The sequence below is a fragment of the Haemaphysalis longicornis genome, unplaced genomic scaffold (assembly GCF_048455015.1).
Source record: "Haemaphysalis longicornis isolate Haplotype H1 unplaced genomic scaffold, Haemaphysalis longicornis Haplotype H1 scaffold_9, whole genome shotgun sequence".
Taxonomy (NCBI): domain Eukaryota; kingdom Metazoa; phylum Arthropoda; class Arachnida; order Ixodida; family Ixodidae; genus Haemaphysalis; species Haemaphysalis longicornis.
In genome coordinates, this window is record NW_027526460.1 from 137,382,713 (window position 1) to 137,405,388 (window position 22,676).

The 22,676-nt window shown below is 48.1% G+C and overlaps 1 protein-coding gene across 3 annotated transcripts in view; it reads left to right on the forward strand.

Moving 5' to 3' along the window:
• Positions 1-22,676, forward strand: part of LOC144152269 (uncharacterized) — a 95,064-nt gene that overhangs the window by 67,308 nt on the left and 5,080 nt on the right. For all 3 annotated transcript variants that reach the window (XM_077683501.1, XM_077683503.1, XM_077683502.1), the window contains 8 exons: positions 302-443; positions 4,825-5,075; positions 7,545-7,596; positions 8,262-8,341; positions 10,803-10,869; positions 11,656-11,763; positions 12,901-13,007; positions 21,869-21,983. In XM_077683501.1, coding sequence (XP_077539627.1) covers positions 302-443; positions 4,825-5,075; positions 7,545-7,596; positions 8,262-8,341; positions 10,803-10,869; positions 11,656-11,763; positions 12,901-13,007; positions 21,869-21,983 — 922 coding nt within the window. The remainder of the gene's footprint in view (positions 1-301; positions 444-4,824; positions 5,076-7,544; positions 7,597-8,261; positions 8,342-10,802; positions 10,870-11,655; positions 11,764-12,900; positions 13,008-21,868; positions 21,984-22,676) is intronic.

Consider the following 22,676-nt stretch of genomic DNA (forward strand, 5'->3'; position numbering starts at 1 on the left):
AAATGCTTCATTTGCAGTCTTAGCAGAGGCAGCAATGTCATGTGTTCGACAGGCCTTAGTTGCTACTGAACGCGTTACCAAGGGGTGGCTTGCTTTATTGGGATGACATTCGGGGAGCAAAATGATCGACATTGATGGGGACTGTGCAAGGGCACAGTCCCCATCATGGGAGTGGCAAAGCACTGGGTATTAGGACACAGTCTACAACGTTATTGACATGCAAAGAAGATTAGCAGTGTGGCTGGCTGACTTATGGAATGTGTCAGTGGACCCAGTCGCAGTGGTGTCGATGGTGGTGCAGGTGGCGGACGGTGGAGCACTTTGCGGTGCGCGCGCGGGGCAACGTGGAGCTGCTGGACGAGCTGGACGTGCTGGGCAAGACGAGCGAGATGGCCCGCATCTACGGCATCCAGTTCCTCGAGGTGCTCAGCCGGGGCTCGCAGGTCAGCCTTTGATCTCTCTCTCTCTCTCTCTCTCTCTCTCTCTCTCTCTCTCTCTCTCTCTCTCTCTCTCTCTCTCTCTCTCTCTCTCTCTCTCTCTCTCTCTCTCTCTCTCTCTCTCTCTCTCTCTCTCTCTCTCTCTCCCCTCTCTTTCTCTCTCTCAACGTACGGTCACGCACGCACACCCAGCGTAAGGTTGCGCAATGGAGACCACAGCTGGACCTCGTGGAAGTGGAAGTGCTTGACCATAGAGGCTCTGGCTTTGGGAAGCACGGCTGTTCGGCCAGAACAAGTGCCCTGTTTGGGACACCAGTGAAGGTTCGCTTCCCGCCTGAGCAAAGCTGAAGGCTCAGGGGTGCAAGCAAAGTGCTGGTCTTTCGTGGGGCCCCTAATGTGGCAAATCAGTGGCAGATAGCGGGGAAGGCATGCATTCACTGTGGAGGGCAGTGGCAGTGTCAGCTGGTGGCTTGCCAGCATACGCAGTTTGGCGCAGTAGGTTGCACCTCTTGTGGAAGGAGTCTGTTGAGGGGGAGCAGTAAATGGGGGGGTCTAGTCTAGATGGGGCGCATATGTGCTGGACATACGAAGGCAGGCATGTTTAAAACGTCTGTTGCACTACTGATAAAAGGAGGAACAAAAAAAGCATTTTTGTGCCTTTTTCTTTTCCTGCCATTCGAGTGCAATGGCAATTTGGCTCAAGTACATATAGTCTGGTGCTTTTGGTTTGCGCCGACTCGCAGGCTCCATGGATTGGTTACCCGCCCCAGTGGCACTTATAATTGAGCTGACGTGCTAATTGCTGAACCTATGGCTCGTTTTCCGTTTATTTGTTCATTTATTTTATTTATTCATTTGTACCCTCAAGGCTGAGAGGCATTTCAGAGAGGAGTGGGTTACAAAGTGGGTGACAGCAGTTGACCAAAACTGTTTGGCTCACTCATATAAAGAGCATGAACACCTGTCTGCAGCGATTTCGACGTGCATTTGAGGTCCTTGGATGATCTCAGTTGAGGAATAAATGAAATGAAAAATCCAAAGATCCGCACCACCTCAGGTCAACAACCTTCAGCGTGCAAAATGATCAATTTGATGGTACGGTATCGTCTTTATTTATGGATAAGAAAGTGTTTGATTGCTCAGGAGAGTATTGGTTTGGACGAGTTGGTACATAGCAGCGTATCGAAGCGCAGCAAAGACGAGGACAGGAACACAGACGACGACACACAGGGCGCTATGTGTCGTCGTCGGTGTTCCTGTCCTCGTCTTTGCTGCGCTTCAGTACGCTGTTTGACTGCAAGAGGCCTCTAATTTTCTTGAGAAATGAGGGAGAGCTTATTTTCCTGCACCGGAAACTGAAGAAAGAGGGACAGATAAGAGCAGCATTGAGCTGCTTTCTTGCCCCATCTTTCCCCGCGTGTGATTGCATTTCCTGCCTTGGCAGCTTTTTCAAGTCGCCAGTTGGTGGGGAGTCGTTAACCCTTTGATGCCCAGTGTTGCTCAAAAGCAACAACTCAAACAATACTTTTTTCTCTCTCACTTTGTGTTTTTTTTTTTTTTCTTCTCATCATTTAACACCATGTATCGACAGACAAAAGTTCCCAGACCTTCAATAAATAAAGGCTGTGGCTAGCGTTCCGTCCAGACGGAACGGAGCTCTGCGGGTTATCCTTCCGTCCAGACGGAATACAAATGACAGCTTAGCGTTCCGTCCAGACGGAGCTGGCGTGAAATTTGTACAGTTCCGTCCAGATGAAAGCAAAACCGGCTGATTAGACGCCATGCTCACTCTTACGTCTGTCGTCGGCAGCGCCTCGTGCTTGTCAGTGCATCATGTATATATGTACATCTGTGTAAATAAACGTTGTGTTACAAAAAAAAAATTCAGATTTGGTGTGGAGGGTGTGCCTCTGACAATGGCACTCTTTTACCGGGTTCGATTCCCCCCGGACATGCTTTATTTATTTATTTTTTGCGCAGTTGTGCCAGCGTTTAGTAACACCAAATTTCGAGAGAAGTAGGTCTTGATTTTGCACTCAACCGGCCGCTCCGCAACATATAGAGCCAAGGCCGACGTATCCATCGCCAGAGTTACGATCATCTGTATTTCGTAATGGTGATCACTTATTAACAGTTATTCTGGCTAGTCAATGAGCGGAAGGGGGTCGTTCGGCTGGGTAAATATCAAGAAAGACTGCTCTCGCTGCTTGTTGTGAAGCGGGCGTGGTCGAGGTAGCGGCTTGGAGTTCCGTTTGACAGAGTTAGAGTTTTTATGGAGACTCGGCGGAAGTAACCCCAGTTAAGTCTAACCGTGGTTACTAAACCTTAACCGCGGTTATCGCAAACTGCGGTTTTGGCTGTTACACGCGAAATTTTAAGTTTGGTGATCGCGGTCTCTTGGTTGTGAGCGTAACAAAAATAAATTAACACACTTTTAACTTCACAACAAAAGGAAATATTGTTAAAACAGTTGCTTCAGACCCAAACGCAACGCACTCGCGCGCAGCGAGATTTAGGAAAGGGCCTTCCACAACAGCTCGCAACCGGATTAACTCTATGGCAACCGGCTTGGTTTTCTCGCGTTTGCTCGGTGTTGGGAACTTTAGGCTTAGCATCGCGGTGGATATTTGACCGCCGGTCCGCCGCTATCTCTACAACTGCGAATTACAATCCATAGCACAATTTTTCACCACACTAACATCCACTTTCTCGCATGTGGAAGTTCTTTTCCGTGATCAGATTGATTTCGAAGAGCGGCGACAAGCTGTTGCTGTCATGGTCTGTGCCGGTTCAAGCCGATTTCAGTGCCGTGCGGGCAGGCACGCCGGCATGTTTGCAGGCACGGGCGACGTGGTGCCGATCGTTCCCGAGCGCTGAAAACGCACCATGATTGCCTGCTTTGGCGAACGACACCAAGAATTGACAAATTTAGCACGGCTTTTGTCGTAGTTGATCGGGTGGATCGCAAAACAAGCCGCTGCTGACTGGCAGTCGCGCTGACTGCGAGAGCGACGCAAAGAACGCAAGCGCCTCTTGGGGGCAGGTTTGGGGCTCCCGCTATTTGAGAACCTTCGTCTCCTCCAAACGCCAGGTGCTTTTTATTTTTTACCTCCGCTGATGCGCCGCAACTTGCGTCCCAACTGACTTGTGCGATTTTGAGCACTGCGGCTGCGGGAACTGCGGTTAGCGTGACCGAACTGAGGTGGCCGAGCTCAGTGTGCATTAACCACGGTTAGCCGGGTAACCGCAGTTGCGTTTGTCGTGTAACGCAGAAAACTGCGGTTCGCTCAACCGTGGTGAACTGTGCCCGTGTAACTAGGGTATTAGTCCGATCGCCTTTGTTAATTTTTACCAAACCGGTTAACCGCTTCCGCTCATTGACTAGCCAATGTCACATTTGATTTATAATCGCTCTCAATGAGATGATCGGCCGTCAAACGAACCGCCAAGCTCGACCACGCCCGTTTCACAACGAGCAGCATGACCAGTCTTTCTTGATATTTACCCAGCCGAACGACCCCCTTCCGCTCATTGACTTGCCAGAATAACCGTTAATTAGTGATCACCATTGCGAACTACAGATGACCGTAACTCTGGCGATGGATCGTCGGCCTTGGCTCTATATGTAGCGGAGCGGCCGGTTGAGTGCAAAATCAAGACCGACTGCTCTCGAAGTTAGTTGTTACTAAACGCTGGCACAACCGCGCAAAAAAATAATAATAATTAAAAAGCATGTCCGGGGGGAATCGAACCCGGTACAAGAGTGCCATTGTCAGAGGCACACCCTCCACACCAAATCTGAAGAGTGAGCATAGCGTCTAATCAGCCGGTTTTGCTTTCGTCTGGATGGAACTGTACACATTTCACGCCGGCTCCGTCTGGACGGAAGGATAACCCGCAGAGCTCCGTTCCGTCTGGACAGAACTTTAGCACTTGTATATCGTTCCGTCTGGACGGAACGCTAGACACAGCCATAAATAAAGGGGGGCGGGTGCTAAAAAAAAATATCTACGTGTGTCAACTCGCATCAAGCCCCACGGGCTCAATGGGCTGGTGACAGGTAACCGAAATTGTACAATTTTGTTGTTATTACAAATGATAGCAATACAAACGTTACGTTATTGTAGTCACCTAAACCATAGATCATGCCGATCAAGGTAGCTCTCTCGTTCCAAGTGATGTATGGGGAGCCAGTGCCCAGTGTTTCCCAGTGCCCCATGTGTCCTAGTGTCCGTCCTAGTGAACCAAATTTTTTTCTGACTTCGTACTTGTGATGAGAAAAGTCCTTTTAGATCATAAAAAATTTTTCACGCACTTAAGCAACGTACTAAAGTTTTGGGCATCATTAACGTGCCTGTTTGTTGCCCACTCCGGCATGGCTGTGCAGTTCCGGGTGGAGTCAATGCTGCTGCGGCTGGCCCGCGCGCGGCGCCTGGTGGCCCTGAGTCCGTCGTCGGCGCAGCGCGCGCGGCAGCGGGCCCCGGAGTTTGTTCCCCTGATCCTGGAGCCCCGGGCGCAGCTGTACACGGACCCCGTGGTGGTGCTGGACTTCCAGTCGCTCTACCCATCCGTCATCATCGCCCACAACTACTGCTTCTCCACCTGCCTCGGACGGGTGGACAGCCTCGGCCTGGGCGGGTGAGCGAGGTGTTGTAGGCTCTGAGGTGGGGAGCAGCAGCAGCTGGCGGCACTTTAGATTGAAAGAAACTTTGTTTCCTTGCGGCTTCGTACAACCTCCGGAGTTCTTCAGCATACACTGGTTGGGAAACACTGCTTTGCAATCCCGGCAGTGTGAGCACCCCTGCTTGCTTGTTCAAGCTGAGAGGCAAGTGTGGGACAAAAACTGAACTCTGATGAGCATTTACCGTAAAAACCCGCTTATAGTTCGGACCCGCATATAGTCTGAGGTGTAATTCGGGGATAGCAAACACGAGAAAAAATGTTTTCACGCGAACATAGTTCGAGGAAAACAGAAAAATGCATTTATTTACACACTTGATTATTCGTCGTCCTCGTCTGACGCACTCTCTTCCGGAGCTCCCTTGTCAGAAATGTCCTCCGACAGCACCTCATCCTCCGTGCCATCAAGCGCGTTTGAGATGGAGCACCTTTTGAAGGCACGACAAACGAGCGCCTCGGGAGTGCAGGCCCACGCCTCGGCGATCCACGAGCAGAGCGGAGCTGGCGAGGCCCGTTTCACCTGTCCGGCAGGGGTCACTTTTGGCTCTCCGGACCTCATCCACTCCATATACAGGCGCTTGATGTGGTCCTTAAAATCAATAGCAGTTCTGGCTCTTTCTAATGCAGTTGGTGTGTGTTTATTGCATGCTTGCCTCGTTTTAAAGCGAAGCTTTAGGGTTCTCACTGATGGCGTCTGCAACGCAAAAATGGCCGGCAGGAAAGCGGACTTTCTCTGACGATGATGGTGAATGATCGAGGGTGAAGTGAAAGAAAAATATCATGCACCCCTCCGTCTAACGGCGACGATGGTTGAACGCAAAGCTTTCTTGTGAGCGATTCTTTGGTTGGCCAATCCCCCACTGCGAGTATGCGCTGCTCTGGAGGTGTGCACTCTGTAGGCCTAATGTTTGGGTTTGGGGTGTACAACGCGAATCAGTACAGGCTGCTTGGCGTTTGCTTCGACCATGTCCAAATGAAGCAGTCGGATAGACGCCGGCTTCATACCACAAGGGACCCAGGTTTGATTCGGGCCACGGGGAGGATTTCTTTCTTTCGCCTCATCCACGATCATTCATCATCGTCAGAGAAAGTTGGCTAGGAAAGTAGGATGTATTGGCATACAACGGCATCAGTGAGGACTCTACAGCGGCGCTTTAAAAACTCTTCAGTGGCCGGAGTCAAACCTGGTTCCCTCGCGTCACGAAGCAAGTGTCTGTCCAATTGTTTCAGTTCGACATGGTCGAAACTCAGTCCCCGGAGTCAAACCTGGTTCCCTCGCGTCACGAAGCAAGTGTCTGTCCAATTGTTTCAGTTCGACATGGTCGAAACTCAGTCCAAACTCGGACAACTACCAAAGAATCCCGTCACGAGAAAGCTTCACGTTCAACCGTTGTAGTCGTTAGATGGAGGGGTGTGCTTGTTTTTTGGCTTCTTCATACCACAGGGGATAGCGCAGGCTTGGGCACGGCGACTGTAGTGCGAGTTTTCCTTCTGCAACGTATCGTTCGTGCTTCACGCTCCCAATGTGCTTCCAAAGAGGTGCCTATTCGGGGTCCGTGATTGGGGTTGTGCCGTATTTTCACGTCGTATTGCTCATGCCTGAAAAAGACTCGCTTTGGCATTACAAGGTGCTGTCTAGTCTTTGCCTATGATTTCAATACAGCAACTCCAGCGCATGTTGGTTAATCTTTTTACTTTTATTTTATTTTTTTATGTGTATCGTGCTCGCTCTGTATTCCTAAAGTACCGCCTCATAGTATGGTTCGGCGACTGGGCTGCTGCAAATGATAGTTGAGAAGTGTGTTTTTCGGGTTGAAAAGCGATGTAATGACTCCCGAACATGCAAACTGGTAGCTTTTGTAAAAAAAAGAAGTGATGGCCTCTAAAAAAAAATAAAGATGCTTGATTTGGTCTTCAGCTTGTTTTTCCGAATTTGATTCGGCATTCGATTCAAAAGTTACTGTTTGGTGTTCGCACACCTTTAAAGTATGCTTGTTTATCCCTTGGCACTTGTTGTTTTTGCTTGGTCTGTTCAGAAATTTGCTGCCCTGAACTGATACTGTTATTTGAACTAAAATATTCAGGGGGAACTATTTTCTGGGAGGGATAGAAGGTAGCTACTCCAGTCATTCTACCCTCTTTTCTCTGGCCTTGGTGGACTTTGGGTGGGCGCATTATTTCTCACCCGTAAGAGCGCTTATGGCCTTGAGCGCTGGAAAGGTTGGGGCCAGGTTGTGTGTACATGATCTGTGTGCCGCTCAGAGTGTCTCTAAGCAGCCGTACTGCTCCCCAGGATGCAGAGGACTTCATTGTTGTTTCTAGACTCATTGGCCTTCTCACAGATGATGTGGCCATCGTATGGCACTCCAGTGATGTGCTCTTCCCAGGCAAGCCTGCTGATCTCTCAAACATTGTCCCCCTTTCCAGCGCCTTCCCGTTTGGCTGCTCTACACTGGAGGTTCACCTGCCATTCCTGAAGGTGAGTCTGTTGTTTCTTGTGCTACAGAGAATTTGAGAGCTACCTATTCCTCACCCACCCTGTACAGACGTGCACCTCCTCCTCTCCTCCTCTCCTCCTCCTGTTCTCTTCTCTTTCTTTCTTTCTTTTTCGTTTCGTTCTCTTTTCCTTTCTTTTTTTTTTTTTTCCCCCTTGGTGTGGGAAGGTGTGTTGAAAGATAGTATGTGCTTTAGACTTACTAATGGCTGCTGTAACTGTGTGCGAAGGTGTGCTGTTACATCTGTTTTGAGTTGATAAACTATACCACCGTTGATAACCATACCTTGCCACTGTGGAATATCTTAGTCAAAATTTGTTGCGTTCAGTTTGATTATTAGTGCCAGGTTTGGTATAAGAGGCTGGGGTGTCTACTTGGTGCTCACCGCCTGGACTAGTTTGTGGTTTTGCCATAATTAAGCACCCAGTGCTACTAACCGTACAAAAGAGCCAAACACCATTGTGCAAGATGAAGAGGTTTGCTAGTGATGGTTTTGGTGTTTGTAACTGTTGTGGTGTTTTATACACACGGTATGTGGAAATATCGAAAAGGAAAAATAAATAACAAGCCTCAGCCTGTGCCACTAAGTGTAGCAGGCTTGGTGTCTTATACACAGCGTCCCTTGAACGTGTCGTGGCGTCTTATGCAGACCCTGCAGGGCCACATCACGGTGTCTCCAGCCGGCGTGGCGTTTGTGCGGCCATCCATTCGCAGGGGCCTGCTGCCACAGTGAGCGTCCCTCCATATATGCCCGCTCATCCTGTTGTAACAAGCATGCAGTAACAAGTGCGAATGAGACAATGCGAGGAAATATCGAAGCAGCCGGTATTTTAGATCTCACAATGTCTTTGGTGTATTAACTCTGACACATTTGGTACCTCATTGCAGTGATAGTGTGTCTTGCTCTTCACTAAGGATTGCCCTTTTTAATGCATAAGCGTTCTTGGCCGAGTAGCGCAAAACAAACAGTAAAATGCGTTCTATCTGCACAAAAATGGTAATGGGAAAAACTATGGCATTTAATTGTAATAGTGTAAGCTATGTTTGGCATTCCTGCATTGCCTCGGTGAACCTTCCCAACCGCGCAGGTTTCTGTCGAACCCTTGACTTCCGTTGAGGGCGCCATAATTAAAGGGACCCTGCAACACTCTTTGAGCAGTGCAAGTAAACCTGCGCGACGTTTAGATTACACTGCCAGGAATACCTGAGCCAAATATTACACGTGCACGTGAAGCGGTGAGCGCGCAAATCGATGTGAAAGACGCGGAAAAACCAACCGCTCTCTCTTCAGTTGTCCTCATTATGCATGGCCTAAGGGACGTCACATAGGCCATGGCTGCCCGATCGGCTGTCACTGGTCAACTTCGCGGCTAGATTCTCCCATTTCCGTCGTCGTCATCGCTGTGTACGAACCTCTTGTATGCCTGAACCTGTAGGCACAGTTTTACCGTTTCTTTTGTGTTTTGAGTGCGCGCGGAGTTTGAGTGATGAGCTCAATACTTCCCTTTCAACGGGACCACTCGACTACAAGCGTTTATTGCTTCAAAAACGCCCTACCAGCCCAGGCGCGCACTTGCGAGCAGGCACCCATGCCTGCTTTTTTGTGGCACCAGACCGGAAATAGGCCTCTCCGCGTTGCGGAGAAAAGGAGAAAACTACCCGGCATGTGATATATCGAAGGCCGCCGAAGAGAACGCCGCGAGCCGCCCCCCTCTCTGGGAGAGAGCGCGCAGCTTTCGTCGCGCTGTCGCGGTCGAGTTGAAAGGGAACGATTATGCGTGATTTCTTATCGCGCGTAGTTTCGTTAATTGTGAACGGATTTTCATAATTCTTGCGTTAGGAGATTTCTGGGACAATAGACTTTATCCCAAAATACATTACTAGTAGTCGATGGCAAGTGTTGCAGGGTCCCTTTAAGGGTCGAGTAAATACAAGGCCACGTCTCGCAAAGGAATCCCAAATATTGCTTCACCGTATTTGGACTTCTTGTTGTGCAGAAGTTCCAGGCGTTTTGGTGCCAGATTAGAAAACTGTGCGCCTCACACAAACTTCTCATACAGCACGATGCGCAACAACAACAAAAGGTCGAGACCCTCAAAAGAAAGATACATACAGTGGCGCGAGCCTGAACTTGCCTGCTGCTTTATCAGGTATGTGCTGCCTATGTTGTGATGGAATGGAAATCAGTGCAGAACGCAGCGCCATTTTTGCACTTGAAAATTTTTAATTTTATGGGGAAAGGACGGTTATTTCAACAGTTTTAATTCAGAATAACTTCCAATTACCCGTTGCAATGTGTTATAGCTTCGAATTATCGAGCAATTTATTCCATTGGATTGCATGTGACATGACCGGGACCAGCACATCACTTATGAAAATTACATTAAGCGAGTTTGAATTATCGAAAGTCAACTGTATACAGGGAACTTCGAGGGGTACCTGCAAGGCAGTGGATTGATTGTTCCAGGCTGTCTCGACCGCATGTGCTCATTCTCGGGGTCTGGAACTGCTGTCCACAGTGTCCGTTCATTTAGACATGTTCCTCGAGCCTCTTCGGAGGAGTCCGCCACCCTAGTTTTTAGTGTATTCGTCCAGGAATGGGGCATTTTCTAGGATTGCAAGGATTTCTAGAATTTCTAGTATTGGTTATGGTAGTAACAAAAAGTAATCAAAATATCTTTTCGTGGCCCTTGGAGGTAGGGATGCTGATTTGAAGCGAAGAGCAATTTTCGGGTGCAGTTTTCAACTCGGCATGTTTTCCTGTCTTTCACACCGTAGTGAGTGTCATCTGAAGCGTGATAAAAAGAGGGGGCAGTTTTCTTGCAGTACGTGTCGCAGACCAGAGAAGGTTAACAGCATAGGTTCCGATGAATGTTTTGCAGGTACTGGCTACGGTTTTGCCAAGACAGTCGCGAAACATTCGTGGCTGTAGGGCCATCCACTGTTTAAATTGCCTTGAAATGTCTTGAGCAGTTTCTGCCATGGCATGGTGTGTGTGCTGAAACAAAGGGCTCTGTGTTGCGGTGCTCGGCTGAAACTCCTCTTGGGGATTCTCCGCACAGACGTTTCCCACATTGGCCAGGGGTGTGGGTTTTGGTGTTGCCTCTGTGGTACGTCCTTGTGGTACCACTACTACTACACCAGTGGTGGTTGGAGAGTGGGTGATGGTGTGTGTGTGCGTTTGTTGCAGGATGCTGAACGAGGTGCTGGGCACACGGCTCATGGTCAAGGGCGCCATGTCCCGGTGCACGGACAAGGTGAGGTTTGGGGACAAACAGAGCGGGCCGAATACGCCGTCACAGACACGACCAAGGGAACATGGCTCTTGAAACAGTTTATTTTAATTTCAAGTGAACCGTGTGAAACTTGTCAGTATTGCTGTTTTTTTTTTTTTTTTTTGCACTGATTTCAGATATGCCACTATTTTTTGATTGTGTCAATTAGTTGCCAAGATAATTAGAGATGATTAGCCATTTTTGGAGGAACAATAGACAAAACAGTAGTAGATCACAAAGCTGTAATCTTTATATTTTCCAATATTCTGAACCCTGGGGAGTGCAATAAGAGAATAGGTTTTTTGATGCGTCGGTCGGAACTAATTTTGCAGCTAATTAAACTTTGGTGTTTGAAATGGGCATTCAAAATGGTTCCTTGGCATTGGTGTCACCAAAGCGTAATGAGCTGTAAAATTAGTTCCAAGCGGTGCATCAAAAAATCGAATCTCTTATTGCATTCACCAGGGTTGATATAGTATTGGAGAACACAAAGATTACAGTTTTATGACTAACACTGATTGGTTGATTGTTCCTCCAAAAATGGCCTGTTATCTCTAATTATCTTGGTAACTAATTGACTGACTCAAAAAATAGTGGCATATTTGAAATCAGTGGGAAAAAAGCACCAGGCCTGGCATGTTTAACAGAGTTTACTTCTAAAAAAAATATGTCGTCTTGAGGGGGGCGTTTGTGTGAATGTTTTCCAGCTTGCCAGCATGTTGGGCTGCCATGATTGAAGCGAGCTCCCTGCCTCTCCATGATGTGCAGGCCCTGCGTCGGGTGCTGGAAGCCCAGCAGCTCGGCCTAAAGCTGCTGGCCAACGTGACGTACGGCTACACGGCCGCAGGCTTCTCAGGACGCATGCCCTGCGTTGAGGTGAGCAGCGTCGCTGGGCTGTGTCCGGGTTTCGCAGGACCCAGCTTGTGTTTACGTTCGCCTAGCGAAATGGTTTGGCTTAATACCGCATTTATTTGAAAATAAGGCGGTTTTTTTTTTTTTTTTTTTCTCTCTCTCTCTCTCTAAAATTGGTAGTTTCAAAATCAAACCCCACCTTATCTTCGAAGCTCAGTATGTGTGTGTGTGTGTGTGTGTGTGTGTGTGTGTGTGTGTGTGTGTGTGTGTGTGTGTGTGTGTGTGCGTGAGAGAGAGAGAAAACGTTTATTCAAAAAGAGAGAGAGAGAGAGAGAGAGACTATTTTTTTTTACTCTCCAAACTGCACGCTCTCCTTATAATCGAGACCGCCCTATAATCGAATAAATGCAGTAATTTGCCTGATGCAAGCAGGCGATGTGTCACGTTATCACCTTATCAGCACTGCTATTTGGTGAGATGTAGAAATGCGTGGCAGTGGTCCGCTTTGCTGTGAGTTACTGCAAATCCCTTGTGGGGACCAGGTGGTGCTGCATAACTGCATTTCCAAATTTTAGGCACTGTTCCTTCGACATTTGCAATTTTGTTGCAACTCAAGGAGGACAAAAGCAGTTGTAGTGCAGTAATACTGCGTGAGGTTCCTACAAACATGATGGCCCGAAGGGGGGGTGGGGAACGTGCACGGCTGTCTGTGTGTGCGTGTTTGTTCATTCACTCACTCACTCACTCATTCCTTCATTCATTCACTCACTTGCTCATTCACTCATTCACTCTCATTCCTTCATTCACTCACTCATGCACTCATTGACTCTTTCACTCATTCATTGATTCATTTATTCGTTCACTCACTCATTCCTTCATTCATTCCTTTATTCCTTCATAACACACAAGCAGCACTGCCCCGATACTGCCCATAATGACTGGTGATTAGCAGTGGTCTAGAGGATTTCGTTCCAACCATCCGAGAGCTGCTTGCATGCCGCTCTGTGTAGCAGCAGTGGCTGTGGCACTTGATGCTGCGACCTAATGTGCCCCTGACTCACTGGCAGTCGGAGACACAAGTTGCAGTGCGTTGTGCTCTTGATTTGGTGCCTGTCTCTGCCATCGAGGTTGAGAGGGCCTGGGTGTGCCTTGCGTGTGCAGGTGGCGGACAGCGTGGTGAGCAAGGGTCGGGAGGCCCTGGAGAGGGCCATCCGCACGGTCGAGAGCACCGTCCCGGGGGCCCGGGTCATCTACGGGGACACCGACAGGTGGGAGAGGGGCTCGGCTTGTGTCGTGATGGGGTGGTGGTGATGATGATGATGATGATGATGATGATGATGGTGGTGGTGGTTGCTAATGGTATCCGCTTGGTTGGGGGGTGATGACATGTCATCTTGCCAAAAAAAAAAAGAACTAATATACCTAAGTTTTATACTCCCTGGTCCATGAAGAGAAAAGACAACTTTGTTTAACTTTAAAGAGTTAAGCTTCAGTACGTCACTCAGCTCCATTCCGGCCACAAAAGACGTTTAACTGATAAAAACGCAAGAAATACTTACCGTATAATGCGGAATATAGGTCGAGATTTTTTACAGAAAAATTTGCCGAGAAGTCACCCCTCGACCTATATTGCAGTCACTGGCAGTTGTCATCTGGCGACCGGGCAGCCCATCAAGCCCATCCAAACCCCAAAGGCACCATCGTCACTACCATCAATCGGATGCGACGCCATCTTTGTTTTGTTGCTTGTCTGTCGGCCAATGCGTGCGTGCAATTTTCTTCTTGCTCAAAATGAGTTTGGGCACTTGGTGCCAGTTCACAGCAGCATTTAAAAGAAAAGTTGGGGGTTTCCCAAGGCCAATGACGTGTCCGCCTTGCGCCAGCTCGGTATCACCAAAAGAAGTGTTGCTAGCGGCGTTAGCTGAAGGGGCAGCTCTCGGTATGCAACGCTCGGAAGACCTCGCTTCATGGGCGCTGCTCTGTGCACCTGTGCTGCTGTACAAAGGGGCAAATTTTGTCCGCTAGTGTCGTGCGATGTCTCTACAAATGCATACCCCAAGATGTTTGCTGACCGCCTGCACAGACTGGCCGTCGCTACGGTCTGCACACGAGTGTCCCATGCTTTGCGCTCGCTTCACGATGACATGGTCTTGCGAGTGTTTAATAAGTGCTGCATAAGCAATTCCCTGGACTGCACCAAGGACAACCTGCTGTGTGGGCGACAGCGAGCCAGAGGCAGTCGTCCGACGATACTTCAGACAGTTTTAAATGAGTAATCTGAGACGAAACAAGTTATAGTCTCAATAAAACAATGGTTGGTACCTAATTATTTTTTTGCATTTTTCGGCTACAAAGTAAGGGGGTCGACCTATATTCCACCTCGACCTATATTCCGCATTATGCGGTAAGAACTTTCAAATTTCGCGCCACAGTGACGTGTTATCGGCGCGAGTGACGTCATATGGGTCAGCACTAAAAGCATAATTTTCAGTGGGTTAGGTGCACGTTAGCATTCGAGTGATTCGATCAAACAGAACTAGCAGCCCCACTACAATTGCCCAGTCATGTGTCCTGGCGATTAATTAGTTCGGCCGCCGTAAATCCCCCAAACAAGATTCTGTGACGTCATAGAAAAGTTGCTGGAAACTGGCTGGCAAGTCACCCCAGCTTCACTTGTTTTCGTTAAAGGAGTACTGACACCAAATTTAGAGGCCTAAATAACGATATAATTGGCTTCAGTAGTTTGTACAGATTACCCACAGAAATTTTTGGAGCGATCCGAGGCTGGAAACGCATCAAAAATCGATTTTAATTGCCCTGGCCGCGAACTATTACAAATCGGCAGCACTAGCGAAATCGCTTAGGGTGTGACGTCAGGCTATCCGCGATTTTGCGGCCGATTCAGCATGACGTCATACAGTTGTTTCCGGAACCGGAAGCGATAGCCTGCGCTGTTGTTGTGGGCGGTCTCGCTTCGATAGGAGGTTTGGCTTGGCTGCGGTACCGCTGTGAGCAAGGCTTGCGAAGTGCGCACTTCACGTTTCCGCGCAGGTATTGCCATCTCTCGACCGGTCGGCGCACCGCCCGCCGCGCTCCGCGGGGGGCCGGTCAGCGTATACGCTTGCATCGCGGCAGATATCTGATCGCCGCTTTTAAAATAAGCCCTGATAACAATCCCAAGCACAATTTTTCACCACACTAACACCTACTTTCTCGCATGTGGAACTTCATTTTAACGATCAGATTGATTCAGAAGAGCAGCGACAAGCGGTTGCTACCGTCTTGCTACCGTGGTCTGCGCCGGATCGAGCCGCTGAGTGTCCGAGCTGGCAGGCGCGGCCGGCGTGTGCGCGAACTGTTTCCGAAGGCAGGAAACGCTTCACGATTGCCTGCTTTATCCATTTTTTGCGATTAAACGCGCGGGATCTACAAATTCAGCTCAGCGATAGTCGTAGTTGACCATGGAGCAAAAACGGTGGGCGGAGCGACGCCGACGACGCATCGCATGCACGCATCGCGTCATGTGTCTCAAATTCACGCGTACGACTAGTCGTGGTGACAGTCGTAACGATCAGTCGCATGCGAATCGAGTGTACAAATCGTACATGTGTCCAGCGCTTTAGTGTGAACCGCGTGCAATCCGTAGCAGACGATGCAGCGAACGTCCCTGACGTCACGGAGACCATGACGTCACGGTCTGACGTCACGGAGACCGTGACGTCAGGCAGTCCGCTTGCAGGCTCTCCTTCGAACGGCCATTTTCCCGCGCGGCGACCGAATTTGAAAGTGGTTGCAATAAACGTGCTATAATTAATTATATGTTGGTGGCTGACGCCTTTCGGTTCGATTTTCGTAATTACTGGGACCATAGGTATTCTTTACAGCATAAAAACTGAAAGCGAGAAATTTCGTGTCAGTACTCCTTTAATATCTTCATTATTTTTTGGAAGTTCGCGATGAAATCGGTATCATTTTTATCAGGACAAAGCAGCCTTTCTAATGAACCAAACTTGTATTTTGTCTTCATGGCTCCTTTAATACTAGCCCTGGTCTTAGGGAAGGCTCAAAATACTTATTAGGCACAAAATACCTATTTTTTCTGTTGGAGCTGGTAGCTGTCCTAGGCAATATTCCCCTCTCTTCTTTTCATCCACTAGCATTCTAATCTTTCTGTCTCCTCAACAGCCCTGAAATTAACTCCTTCTTACCTCCATGAGACTTTTTTCTGGTGCAAAGATCTTACGGGTGGGTGATTCCAGATCAGATAGTGGAAGGCGGCTGATGGCATTCCTGGTCGAACTGAGACCAAACGTAGCTGGTCAAAGGTGTCTGATTCACCCTGCAATGCCACTTGTAGAGGATGTCGGTTGAATGAAGACGGCATTCGTGATCAGAAAACAATTTCTGCTGATTGACTGGGGCCAAGATATGCTAACCAATTCTCTTGGATATCTTGAAGGGAAGCCAGTCATTGGTAAACTGGGTTTCTGCTTTATTCAGCCGTGTCTCCATTCCCTGCTTGCAGTTTGCAACTGCCCGCAATTGGTTATCAGCAGCTAGACTGCCTGTATGAGTATGATAACCTTAGAGATAAGAAGATGCAGGGCATGTAGCTCTTTTAGGGGCGCAGAAAAAAACAAGCCTGTCTTAGTGGTACTTCTGTATGTTTTCAATAGGAATCTCCTGACCGCATTGAAAATTGATACTGTGCAAGCTTCTCATAATTCGAAGCTAGGACATCGTTTTGAACTGGCTGTGAATGAGAGTTTGGTGTTACTATTAGGATATTTTTATTATTTATTTATTTATTAGTACCTCAAAGGCCCCCGGGGGGGTATTACATGAGGGGTGGGCAAACACATCAGCAGCATGGCAACAAATACAAACAAGATTATTAGTCGAGATAAGCATTTTCAAGGGCACTTTTGAATTTGGCGTTACTGGTAATAGCGGCAATGTTGGCGGAAAGGTTGTTCCATTCGTGCGCAGTGAAGATAAAAAATGAACGTTGAAAAGTTGTGGTTCGAGTGTGTGGGACATACACGGCGTTGGGGTGAGAATGGCGAGAGATACGATGTGCTGGAACTATGATCTGGTCATTGCGGGGGAGAGAGTAAAAAAACCGGTGATAAAGGCAGAGTCGGGATATGTGGCGGCGGCATTCCAATGATGGCAGGTGGAGCTGACGTTTCAATGCTGAGATGCTAGAACGGAAAGAGTATACTGATAGAATGAAGCGCGCGGCACGATTTTGAATGGATTCGATGGAGTGCGAAAGGTTAGCTTGATGCGGGTCAAAGACAGCACTGGCGTACTCTAATTTTGGCAAGACAAAGGTTTTGTACGCTAATAATTTAATTGCAGTCGGAGCGGAGGACAAATTTCTGCGCAAGAAGCCGAGGGCACGGTTAGCGGAATTAGTAATGTAGTTGATGTGATGGGTCCAAGTTAAATCATGGGAGATGATAATACCTAGGTACTTGAATGACTCAGTGGCAACAATTGCGGCGTTATTGCAGACATACGTGGAATTTATGTAATTGCGATGTCGGTTGAAGGAAACTAATGAGGACTTGCTAACGTTAATTTTCATTAGCCATTTTAGGCACCATTCCTGGATATTAAACAAGTCTTGTTGAAGGATAGCGGTATCGTCTGAGGTTAGTATGGGGCGGTAAATTACGCAATCATCTGCGAAAAGACGGATATTAGATGAGACAGTAAGGGGCAGATCATTAATGTAAATTAGAAATAATAGTGGGCCGAGCACTGTTCCCTGGGGAACACCAGAGAGTACAGGGGATAAGCAGGAATGGTGTGAATTTGCATGAACAAACTGCTTGCGGTGGGTTAAAAAATTTTGAATCCAATTAAGAACATCCGGGTGTAGGTTTAAACGGGAAAGTTTGAGAAGGAGCCGGGCGTGAGGTACTTTATCGAAGGCCTTCTCGAAGTCCAGGAATAGTGCATCAACGGGAATGTTTTTGTCCAGATAAGTATGCAAATCGTGAAGAAAAAAGGCAAGCTGGGTGTCACAAGATAAATTTTTACGAAAACCGTGCTGATTTGGATGGAAGAAGTTCACAGATGATAGAAAGGAAACTATATGGGAGTACAATACATGTTCCATGATTTTAGAAGATACGCTGGTAAGGGAAATGGGGCGATAGTTGTTAGGTGATGACCGGTCACCTTTCTTGAAAACCGGAGTAATCTTCCCGATACGCCAGTCTTCTGGGACAGAGCCTGTGTCAAGTGACTGTTGAAATATGAGTGATAAGAGGATGCTGCTTATGTGGTTAGTGTTCTTTAGGATTTTTGAATTGATGCCATCAATTTCTATTGAAGACGAGTTCGATAATGAGTCAATCACTTTAGCGATGCCATGACGATCGAATATAATACTTTGCATTGGGGTATGTGAAAGGTAAGGCGCGTCCGGAAGATTATTAGCAAGCTCGCGGTTAAAAACGGAACAGAAAGAATTGTTCAGAACGTCAGCACAATTCACTTCTGAGACGCTGTTGCCGGAGTTGTCGAGCAAGGAAATTAGATTGGGTTTATTAGGGTTAATTGTTTTCCAGAAACGCTTGGGGTCATTTTCTAGCATGGCAGGCAGGGTAGTGGAAAAGAATTTTTCTTTGGCATTAGTAGTCAGTGTATTATACTCTTTTGCAGCTTTGTAGTACTTATCCCATGCGATTTTAGATCCAGCCTTTTTTGCTGATCGAAAGAAGCGCTTCTTTTTGTTATTTAGTCGCTTTAGTGTGCTGTTAAACCACGGTGACTGAGGCCTCTCGCTAACGGTAATAGTGGGGATGTAGAGTTTCATTAGTCGCAGCATTTCGTACTTGAACATTTGCTACTTGAACGTACTTGAACTTGGACATGTGTTAAATGTTACTTGGTCAACAGTAATCAGTAACAGTTATCAGTAAGCAAGTAAATGTCATCAGCTAGCTAGAAGTACCTGTTGAAAGGAAGCATGTACAGTCAGTGACAAAAGTCTGCAGGCCACGGTTTCAGCTGTCGAATCTGTATTTCTCCACTGCCTTACAACCGATTGTCTCCTGAGGACTGGATGGTGGTGGTCTCGGGTGGGATGCATGACTGGGAAGCACACAACCGAAACGTTGTCTCAGAGCAACAACCGTGTCCTGCAGACTTTTCGAGCCAATAGTAAATTGATTGCAGTAAGTGGTGGATGCCACATCGTAATGACACTGCGGCGATACCGTGGTTGTCCTGTGTTGTTTTTTTGAGCCACTGTTTATGTCCAGCGGAGGCCAGGTGTCTATCGTACACTCGTTTCCAGGAGAGAAGGGACATTACGGATAGTGTAGTTTTGCCAACGCACAAACTAGGTGCAGTGTTTAGAGACACAGGTGCAGGATCAACCCCTGGCTGGAATTGAGTCGTGTATTACCAGCAGGATAAGCTACTGACTCGGCTATAAGGAAGAAGGTGCCTGTGGGAGGTAGCAGTTGGAGGTGCTTGGGGCCATTGCTTATGTAATGCCACGTAACACCAATACAGTCGAACCTTGGTAATACAACTTCTAGAGACCGTATGAAGCTAAAATCCCAAGTTTCTAAAAAAAAAAAAAAAAGAAGAAATGCCTATTTTGTGCCCCCCTTCCCTCTATGGTGTCTGCGTTACCCTGCCAGCCCTGCGCCTCGTGCGCACAAGATAAAGCTGACGCAGTTGAGCGAATTGAGAGGGGAAGAGTGTGAAACTGCCAAGGCCAAGTGAAACAAACAATAGTGCGAGGCGGCAATAGAAAAAAAGGCTGCATAGAAAGGAGCAGAGTGACAACAAGGCTTTGGAAGACACTGATAAGCAGAGAGGAGAGATATAGGGAGAGAGAGCGCCGTGAAAGGAAGAAACTTGAATCGAGCGGGTGAGAAAAGCGGCTGTTCGGTCATCGCCATGGGTTTGCGTTGTATGCGTTTTCACATTTGTCGGCGGCTTGACTGGAGCTCCAAATTGGTGATCCGCCTACTACCTGCACTTTGACTTCTCGCTGTTAGCGCGTTGGCATTCTGATGCCGCATGGGGCTGTCAAAGCTGAACTCCCGCTCACAAGTACCCGCCTGCTTGCTCGCGTCCGTTCAGTGAGTGGTCTGGCCCGCCTGCGGACCTTTGCACATAAGGCATCGTCAAAGAGGGGTTCAGAATAAAGAAAGGTCTGGACGAGGCAGCGAAGCAGTGTAAAAGATGGGGAAAATGCCGGTTAATCCCCGCCAGGGCCTGTAATATGAAGCAAACTGCATGCACACCCTAGCATTGTTTAAGGGGGCACATGGGTCTTTGATCGAAAACTTTATTTTTACAGTTATGATGATGAAAGTTGGGGGACATATGTAGCTTCTCAATCTGATTGTAGATACAGTCGAACCCCGCTACAACGAACGCCGCTTCAACGAAATATTTCCAATTCCCCGTCAGCTAGCCATAGAAGTCAATGCAACAAAGTCCTCGCCCCAACGAACCATTTGTCAGGCTTGCTTTCGCTTCAACGAAATTTTCGATGATTTGGGCTGGGTTTGAACAATTATTTTACAATAAAATAAGCATAGCGCCAGCTATGTGTAACTTTTTATACATTCAGGACGCTTAGTTTCACCGAAAATGCGCGTTGAGACCACACCGCCACCCAAAACAAAACAAAAAATAACTCATAGGCGCACGCCATTGCTTGATGGTGATAGCGATGTGGCTGGCCGTCTTTACACGAGGCGCAGGCCCGCTTCGCCAAGGCGGAGCCCCAGAGCTACAGCCAATCCGTATCCAGTTGAAATTGCATGAATGTGCTCCGCTGCTGGCGCGGTGCCGTCATGTATGCGTTGTGAGCAGCTGTCCTTGCCGTTTTCCTTCTACCATTCTTCATAGCCAAGAGCGAAAATCATGTTTGCGCGTTTGGTCTTGAAGCCTAGTCATCCTATCTTAGTCGCGAGCGCGCGGTCCTGTTAAATGCAAGCGCGCGCGTCTTGCCTGCCAAGGTCAGTAGCTCCCGTGCCCTGTCAGAGGATAAGATAACGGCACTGCTCCTGCCACAAGCGAGAGGGGGGCTTCCCACGGCCTAGCAGCTATCTGCAAGTAATCAGCTCGGTGGACACGCCTTGTTGTACAGCGATACGTTTTGCATATCTTCACCCCCCTCCGTAACGCGTTCTTTGGGTGGTGAAAAATCAGATAACCATTGGTATGTTTGTTATCCGAATAAACATGAGTTATTGCGCGTCACTCCTTTTTCTAAACATTGTATTATGCTGCCAATGTTGCGGAAACGCACGGGGCTATTTTTCTGGCCTTTACGTGGTGTGTTGGGGCAGATTTCGCCTCAACGAATTTTCGCTTCAACGAAAGTTTTCGCACGTCCCGTCAATTTCGTTGTAGCGGGATTCAACTGTATAAAATTTATTTTTGCGTAAATATGCCTAGATTCAAATTTATTCAGATAGTATTTATATTTGATTTTGTGGCAGCTTTTGTAAAAAGCTGCTTGAATGATGGATGGAACCTGTTTTGCTTTCTTTCCTTGATTTGTGCAGAGTTCACTGGTACCTTGTTCAGCTGCATCACTCCAGCAGTTCTTACAAAAGCTGTCAAAAAATCAAATATAAAAATCCGAATAAATTTGAATGTAATCATTTTACACAAAAACAAATTTCATATCTACACTCCGAATGAAGACCTACATATGTCCTCGAATTTTTATCATCATAACTGTAAAAGTAAACATTTTTGTTCAAAGACTAGTGTGCCCCCTTAACTGGAATTTTCAATGCATTGCTTCTATGGGGAATTTGCCAGGACTGTGGTGATCTCTTGTAAGAAGCGGGTCACTGTAAGACCGGGAGACGTATCATCGGGATTCCACTTTATATGCTTCAAATCGCATCTTATATCTTGTACTGCTCCGCATCTGCATGGGGTAGAGAATAACACCGAAAGAAGGATTCCCTTGGTGTAATGGTGAGTATGCGAGGTCAAATTACGATGTTGACGCCTGGATATGTGCAGATAGTTGCATTTTCGCACCGCTGGTTGCTTTTGGTGCCATCACTGGGGTGCTGCGGGCACGTGTGCGTGTGTGTACCAACTGTCGTGTGTCTATCGTGCGCAGCCTGTTTGTTCTGCTGGAAGGCCGGACTCGCCAGGAGGCCTTTGAGCTGGGGCAGCAGATGGCCGACCGGGTGACCGCCGACAACCCCCGGCCCATGCGGCTGCGCATGGAGAAGGTGTGTGGTGCACTCACTGCTGGTGCTCCTCCTCTGTACAGCGCCAGCGCCATTGTGGGGGAATGCGACCCGCCGCGGTGGCTCAGTGGCTAAGGCGTTGTGCTGCCGAGCACAAGGACGCGGGTTCGAATTTCGGCCACTGCAGCCGCTTTTCTGATGGAGGCGAAAAGCAAAAACGCCCGTGTGTTCGAGATTTCGGCGCATGTTAAAGATCCCCAGGTGGGCAAAATTAATCCGGAGCCCTCCACTATGGCGCGCCTCATTGCCTTTGAAGTGCCGGCGCATTAAACCCCACAATCAATCAATCATTGGCGGGGAATGTGCGAAACGACTGGGGTGATTCAAAATTATAGGGAAAATGGAAAAACAAGCTGACTCCGCTGGAAGTGGGATTTGTGGTATCTATGTACAGTGTTGGTCGACAGTTCCCAGGCCGCAGCGACTGTGCCCAGAGCAGCCATATTTCGTTATCGGGGCGTTATCATCAACGGTGCTTGCAGATGCTCGCTGGTTGGGGGGGTAAAGGAAGTGATGAGGAATGTCAAACATACGAGCATTCGACGGCAGTAAAGTGAGAGGAATGCTCCTTCTTGCTCCCTTTTATCCCACGCAACCGGCAAGCGTTTGCGAGCACCATTGATGACAGCGCCCCGATAGTGAAACACGGCTGCTCTGAGCACGCTTGTTGTGGCC